The sequence below is a fragment of the Tursiops truncatus genome, chromosome 13 (genome assembly GCF_011762595.2).
Source record: "Tursiops truncatus isolate mTurTru1 chromosome 13, mTurTru1.mat.Y, whole genome shotgun sequence".
Lineage (NCBI taxonomy): Eukaryota > Metazoa > Chordata > Mammalia > Artiodactyla > Delphinidae > Tursiops > Tursiops truncatus.
In genome coordinates this window covers 19,465,949-19,473,439 of record NC_047046.1, presented here as the reverse complement: position 1 = coordinate 19,473,439, position 7,491 = coordinate 19,465,949, and the positions used below count along the sequence as shown (strand labels likewise).

Genomic DNA, 7,491 nt, shown 5'->3' with positions numbered 1-7,491 from the left:
AGGGAAAGAAATAGCAGTGTGCACCCGAAACTACAAACAGTTTGCATTGGTCCCCTTCCTCAGAACCCTTCTACCCCAAGGTGCACACCATCAATCCTCCAGAGTCTTAGGTAACATGATCATAGAATAGAGAGAAAGCCCAGATGCCAAGAAGCCAACACTTTATTTGGTACAGACCTAGCATGCTGGGAGCCCCACGCCCCATGGGATGTGCCTCTGCTGGCCCCCCCGGCCTCTTGAGGGTGGCCACACTGGCTGTGGACTCGGGGCCCCCGGGGAGGCCTGGCTGGTCTTTGTCTCTCTCTCCAGAACGTCGTGGAGTCGGGAAGTCTTCAAGGAGGGCAATGTGTCGCAGGAGGCTGGAAACAAATGCAGGTCAGAGCTGAGAAATGGGGCCTGGGGTGTGTGTTTTGGTGGGTGGAAGCCCCTGGAGCCCATATTCCCAGGTGGCGTTACTGCAGCGATGTGCTGAGCGGAATGAGATAGGAGGGGGCAGAAGGGAAACGAGTGGAGGGAGCCTGAGACACATCCTGAAGGGCCACCATTTCCAAGTGCAGGTACCTGACATGCACTGTGGCCGCTGGGGCAGTGCTCTGGGCTGGGGTCTCTGATTCACAGGCCGCTCACAATGCTACTTTGGGTAGTTGGCATTACTACCCCCATCTTCCAGCTGAGAACACAGATGCTCAGCAAGGTTGCATCGCTTGGCAGTTACAGGGCAGAACTGAGCTCTGGGGGCTTGAGTGGCTCCGAATCCCGTAACACATTTGTATCGTGGGCAATGGAGCTGTATTGTCGAGCTCCAGACCACAGCGTGCAAGCCAAAGGTGGAGGAGGTTTTCAGGCAGGCGCTCCGTTATCACAGGGAGCGTTGCTGGGAGGGCGGAAGGGGAGCTGAGCTTTAAAAAAAAAAATGGCAGAGACAAGATGTTCTGTGACGACGTTTGCTAAGCACTGTTCCCCTTCGGGACGTGTGCCCTTTACTTGGCCTTTGAAACTGCGTTCTGTGTCCCCGAGAGCATAATAATGTAAATGAATATCAGATCTCTCCTCGGTAATTGAGAGCAGAGAGAAGGCCATGTTAAGTCAATTTAATTTGCTCTGATATGGTCCAAGCCCGTCTCCGTGGAAGGGGCAATGGCTTTTTGATGGGCTGAGGGTGACTCTCAAAGTGACAGGACGTGCGGCTTGTTTGGGTCCAGGAGGCCTCTGGAAGGAGGGCTGGCGGCTGAGCCAGGTGTGGGCTGAGCACGACCACTTGACCACCTGAGCCTTGAGCCGCTGTGAGTTCTGAGCTTCAGTGACGCGGAGATTTACGGACGCCGGGGTGGGGGACCTGCCACTGGGATGTGGGTTTGCATCGCATCTGAACCCGGAGGGAGGCTCTAACTCCCCCTCCACTGCTTCCCGGCCTGCCTCATGGGGCTTTGCATTTCAGTCGGGAGCTGTGAAGTGGAAGACTCAGTGCCCTGGAGTCTGAAACATGCCCTACGAGGTGCAGTCAGGGGCCAGCCTGGCCTCAGGGCAAAGAGCACTGGACTGGGAGTCAGCGTGGCTGGGTTGGTGGCAGACTCACTGGGTGACCTTGATCTTGAGGTCCTCCTCACTTGCCCAAGAGTGAGGTTGGAGTCTGTGCGTTCCAACCCCCCCTTTAGATGTATGATTCTAAGCTCTGCCTCAGTTTGCCCTCCATAGAGGCAACCCCTCTAAAGACCCAGCTCCATCAGTGTGGCTCTGAGCTTACTCACAGAGAGGCCTGGGATACGTACCTAAGAAAAAGTGTCACCAGCAAAAGTGTGGGGACTCTGGAGATTCGAATCCCTGTTCTGCCTGGGTGACTCTGTACAAGTGCCTTAACCTATATGATTCTCAGTTTGTCAACCTGTAGAATGGGAATAAATCATACTCACCACCTCTTGGGGTAACTGTGGGCACCAAATGACTGCCTGATAAACACATTCCATCAGCTGGAGCTGTTATTAGCAACGAATGTCTCTTCCCACCTTGACTGCACAGAAGTGCCAGGACCGGGACGGGAGGAGAAGGCGGAGGGAAGCACTGCCGCTCCCACGGTGGCGCTCTGGGACCTCTGTACTTGTCCCCCCCTCCCCCTTCTTGGGCCCCAGTTTCTCTTTACACATTTAATGCAAGAGTTGGACTTCACTAACGTCAAGGCCTCGTCTATGCTAGCCTGACCCTCCCCCCATCCACCCGGGCTCTCCCGTCACTGTGTGGACAGATGCCTCCATGGCTCCCCCAGCACCAGGTGAAAGGAGCGCTGGAAAGAGAACAGGACAAGGGTGGGAAAACTTTAAAAGCCCAGCGCCTCCTTCAGCACCCTCTCCCCCGCCCCCCACAGGACCTCACACTTTCTGATGGTCTGTATTTTCAAGAGCAGAGAAACCGGTGGCACCTAGTGAGGGCTTCTGATAAGTTTTCTATTTACCAGCAACACATTATTTGCATAAATAGCAACACATTATTTCAGTGAAAACCTAAAAGCAGTAGCAGCAACCGGTTGCCTCCAGGCTGCCAGACCTGGGTGGACCACCTCGTTTCATCCCCCCAGGAGGACAGGCCAGCCTGTCGCTGTTACCTGAGCTGGTTCCTACTTCTGTAGGTATTTCTTCATGATGCTCTCAACATCCTCCTCTTTCCTCCCTGTCCCCGGCTCTCTGATCTCGGGGGATGTTCTCTCACCACTGTCACCCTCCAGCCGTGGGATTCTTGGCCGACTCTTGATGCTGTCGGCGCTTTTGAAGGACACGATGGAGCTGGAGGAGGAGGAGGAGTCGGAGAGGTGAGCGGGGTCCTCCTTGGACTCCAGGCTCTTTTTCAAAACGGTGGTGATCCCTGAGACAAAGCCCCCGTCGGCCTCTTCCATCTCAAAGTGGACGCTTGGACGCTGTGAACTGTCTTGCCCATCTTTGGCCGCTCGGGCCAAAGACGTAGGCGTCTCCGGCTTCCGGATGGCCGGGAGGAAGTCATCGAAACCCACTTGGGTCTTGCGTTCATAGGTGATGCTCGGGACCTTCCAGCTGAATGGGTCGCTGCCCAGGGGGTCCCCCACCAGGTGTGCAAACTGGCGGTTCTGGAAGACGAGCGGCTCCTTCCCAAGGTCCGGACAGCCCGCATCTTCCAGCGAGGACTCCAGACAGCGCCTCCGCGGGCGCAGCGTGGGCGACAAGAATGAGCGCCTAAGCGCCGTTGGGGAGCTCGGGGTCCTCCTCGAGCCGGGCCCCGATTCCAGGAGGGACTCGCAGGAACTGAAGCGGGTCTTCAGCTTCTCGGGTGGCGGGCTGGGGCCCCCCACGCTCTTCGAGGAGATGCACTTCAGGCTGGTGGACCGCAGAAGCCCGGCCGACGTGTCCAGGGGTGACTCGGCCCTGGCCCTCAGAGCCAGAGCGCCCTCGTCGCTGCCGGTCCTGGCCCTCCGCAGCGTGGACGCCCCGGTGGTCTGGTAGATGGGGAGGGTGGGCCAGTCCTCCAGGCCCAGCGGCGACCCCCGGCCCCTCTGCGCTCTCTTCCTCCGGAGCCCTTCCACGAACTCTGACAGGGCAGCCGACGGGCTGGGTAGCTTGTCCCTGGGCCGCGGGGACACGTCTCCACTCCAGGAAGACGGGGAGGAGGACAGCACGCCCGACCTCTCCGGGGGCTTTCTCTGGACGCCACACTCTTCGCCGTCCCCCAAGTGGCCGTAATTTCCTCGGCGGAGGGAGAGCGGGGACGCGGCCTTGTCCCCCCAGGTCCTGCTGTGGGTGTCCCGGGCCCCATCACTGGCCGCCTCCTGGATCCTGTGCCAAGAAGAAACCCGCCGTCAGCGGACACCGTGCTGTCCACAGTTGGCGCGACTGAGCCCCAGAGCGCGGGCACTAATACTATTTTTCTTTGGAAATGCTGACCCCACCTGCACCCTCCAACGAACCGTACGATTGAATGCGCAGACTGAAGCCGCGCAAATGATTTCTTGTCGCTTTCTGAAATGCAATTTCTGTCTATAATTAAACCTGACTAAGTATGTTTGAGTAGGTTAAAACTGCACCTCTGAGAGATGACTCAGTTTTACGAGGCATCATCTCTGACATGATAGGAACTATCGCCACACAGCCTGCTGTGAAATAGGTAATTTCCTTCTTGAAGACTCAGGGGCACCTACGGGAGGTTATTTATTTATTTATTTAGGGCCAAGCCCGGAGGACAGCCCCACCAAGCAGAGCCTGCTGGAGCCAGTGACCCAAACATGCGCCTGAACGAGATGCTCCGTGACACCCGATTGTTTCATGGGATGCGGGTGGGATTAAAAACAAACAAACAACAAAAAAAAAAACGGTCCTTCAAAAGGGAAACAGCTCCATCAAATCAACTTGAAACCGAGACTATACACAAGAGGACAGACGCTTTCTATTCTGGGACCGCCAGGCAGAGGCATTTTGCAGCAGCTGAGCCAAAACCACTGCCTCTGAAGAGTGGGAATCTCGCAGTGGGGCAAAATTATAGGCTGTAAGACGAAAAGCAGGGCTTAGAGGAGAGAGACTGGAATCCATCCACTGTTCTTTAAAAAAATAAAATCTATTTGTCCTCCCTCTAAGACAAGCGACCTCCTTCCCAGACAACAGCAAAGCTGTAATTTACAAAAAAGCGCCAAATGTCAGAGTTTGGGCGTGGCAGCTGGGGCCAGGGCTCAGCCTGAAGGAGGTGGGAGCGATGGTGATGCAGGTTCCCGTCGTCGGCCCCTGCCTGCTGCTCTGTCACGACAGGAAGGATTACAGGAGCCAGCCTCCTACACATAAAGGTTGGAATGCTGGCACGAGACCGAGGAAGGTGTCCTGCTCACCACACTCTGATTATCACCATTTCCATCCCCTGACCATGTAGGATAGTTTAAAGGGAAAAGAGCTGACCACAGTGACCCAAAGGGCTTTTCAGTCTCAGAAGGAGCCAAGCCCACGGCCCCTGGAGGTGATGTCAGGAGAGGAGAGTACAGATAGGGTAGGGGATTGGGATCTTTTTCAGGGACCCGGGTAGGGACCTAGGCACTGCCTTCCTGAGCTCCCACCATCCCAGAAGCCTCTCTCTTCTGATGCTAGCAGGAGCCTCCCCTGACCCAGGACCCTGGCGGTGATACTCTGTGAAAAGGTTCCCTGAGTGACAGGCACAGGACTGGCTGCGCTCATCTGTCCCTCCTCATGCCCTAGGTCTGCTAGGTGGAGAGGACCAATGTCACAGTCTGGGGGCGGTGAGGAGACCACGAGATGGACCCCAAGGTAGGCGTGTCGACGCGCTGCCTCCATCACGCACTGTCCTCACTATCCTTAGTCTTCCAGGGGCTCAGGCTCCCGACCCCCTCCCCGACCTCCTGTCTTGTGAGTTAGCCCCTGGCTCACTCTGCTGCAGCCACATGGGTCTCCTGGGACACACCACGCTCTTCCTGCCTCTGGGGTTTGCATTTGCTGTTCCCTTCGTTGGATGCACTCCTTCCCCCTCCTCCTAGCCCAGGTCACTGTCCTGATCTCACAGGGAGATCAAGGGGAGGGAAGAAAAGCCCTGGGCCCCATGCCGGGCACCTAGCTCCTCAAATAATGGTTAACAGTTATGATTAATAATAATCGATAACGAATGGCTATTAACCATCACTAATTAGTCGTTAGGGCTCGTTACGATCACTACTAACAACCTCTGGGTCTCTGGAGCCTAACCCACCACTGGGCTCCACGAAAGCCTCATGTGACGTCCCAAGAGGAGTGGGCAGGAGAATGAACGGGCAGGTGACCCTGCGTCCCATCACTCCCAGCAAAGGCTGGCCCCCATGTGCTCAAACAAAAGCCTCGCAATTTGCCCAGAGCAGCTGCTCCCTTCCTATTTCTTGCCTGTCACCTTCCATCTCCGTCACAGCTGGACGCAGGCTGGGAAGGGAGCTGCAGAGCTCCTGTGTGATTACCTGAAGGGGTGTTTGTCAACATCATCACTTTAGAATCGCTCCCCTAACACATGGCAAGATGGCATTCACATGCCTTTCTTTCTCTTCTTCATCTTTTTTTTTTTTTTTTTTTTTAATAAACAGCTTGGAGCTGCCAGGGGCACTGGGCTGCCGCAGAGCTGACACAAGTCATTTCCGTCCTGTCTTGGCCCTGAAAGGAGGCGGACGTGATGAATGTGTCTTGGGCGCTCAGTCTCCTCCATCATCTGTCACGTGGGGATGGCAGCACCCAGGGCTCCTGTCGCCGGGCCTCCTGGGACTCTGCCATCCCACTCGCCCCAGCTCCCCTCTGGCTGCAGAGGCCGAGACAGGGAGGGAAGAGAAGCTACAGGAGGAGAGGGTGGCGGGGGGGGGAGGAGAGGAAGCAGGGGAAAAGGGCAGAAGGAGAGGAGGGTGGGAGAACCCCAGCTCTCCAGCCTGTGCTGTCGAGACCCTGCTGAGTCTCATCTCTACACCGTGACTCGGCACTGTACCCAGCACACAGTAGGTGCTCAGGAAGCGTTGTCGAACTGAGTCAAGTCTACCTTGGAAATCAAGTCTCCGAGGAAGAGAAAGTAGGTAGGATGAGGAAAGTGGAGGAGGGGCAAAGAGAAGTGGGGAGAAGTAGAAGCAGGACCAACAAGAGGGAAGGTGAAGTGAGAACGGATGGGGGAATGGAGAGGAAGAGACCGGTGGCGATGGAGGTGGCGAAGGAAGAGGGAGGCTGAGGGCAAGGCCAGGGGGACAGAGGGGAGGGCCGCAGGTGGGGTGTGGGCTGGCAGCTGAGGGCCGGCCTTCCTCATCTCTGACCACAAGGTGGGACAGGCCGGGCCACACGAAACCGTCAGCAGCCCAGCAGTGGGGTCTGGAGGTCGCAGCCCATGTGTGCTGCTGTCCAGGCGCAGAGGACGCAGGCTCGCTGGGCTGGAGCCGTGGGGGACCTCGGCTGGGCCAGAGCAGCGGAGATGTGCCCGCCTTCCCCAGGGCCCACAAGGAGCAGCATCTTCCAGAAGGGACACCCGCTCAGGGCCCCCCTGGCTGCCCCCAAGTACTGACCACGGAGCCCTGCTGGGGGCCCGTGTGTGGGTGTCACGGGGTGGAGCGGTCCGGTCGGTGCCTTCAGAGCCTCAGCTGGGGGGCTGGAAACCAGAACCCAGTCCCAGCAGTGTAGACTCAGTGGCGGAGGGCAGAGTGAGGAGGGAGGGAGGGGAGATGGGGACGCGGTGGGGGAGAAGGAGAGAGAGAGAGAAGCCTCGGCTTGGCTGAGCGCTGCCTCCTGGGTTTACCACCCAGAAATCCACCCACGCCTCTGCAGCATCTTCTTCTATTTCCTGTCTGCTCCACCACTCCAAGGGAGAAGTTTGCTGCATCCACTCCTTTCTGTGTGGAGACCGCAGAACTGAATCTGAATGCAGACGCCCTCTTGCAAGCTTCAGGGTGTGGGTTCTAGCTCTGCTGTCTGGGTCACGGTGATCCTCTCCGTTTCTGCCCTGGCTCTGGACACTTCAAGCACATTCCCCCGTCTTCCTCCAGGG

At 57.2% G+C, this 7,491-nt stretch overlaps 1 protein-coding gene across 1 annotated transcript in view; it reads right to left on the bottom strand.

Annotated features, from left to right (window-relative positions):
• Positions 1–223: 223 nt before the first annotated feature.
• Positions 224–7,491, bottom strand: part of MYO18B (myosin XVIIIB) — a 221,001-nt gene continuing 213,733 nt past the window's right edge. Inside the window, exons 42-43 of the mRNA XM_033837911.2 lie at positions 2,597–3,794; positions 224–359 (exon numbers count right to left, since the gene is read on the bottom strand). Coding sequence (XP_033693802.1) covers positions 2,609–3,794 — 1,186 coding nt within the window. The 3' untranslated portion in view covers positions 224–359; positions 2,597–2,608. The remainder of the gene's footprint in view (positions 360–2,596; positions 3,795–7,491) is intronic.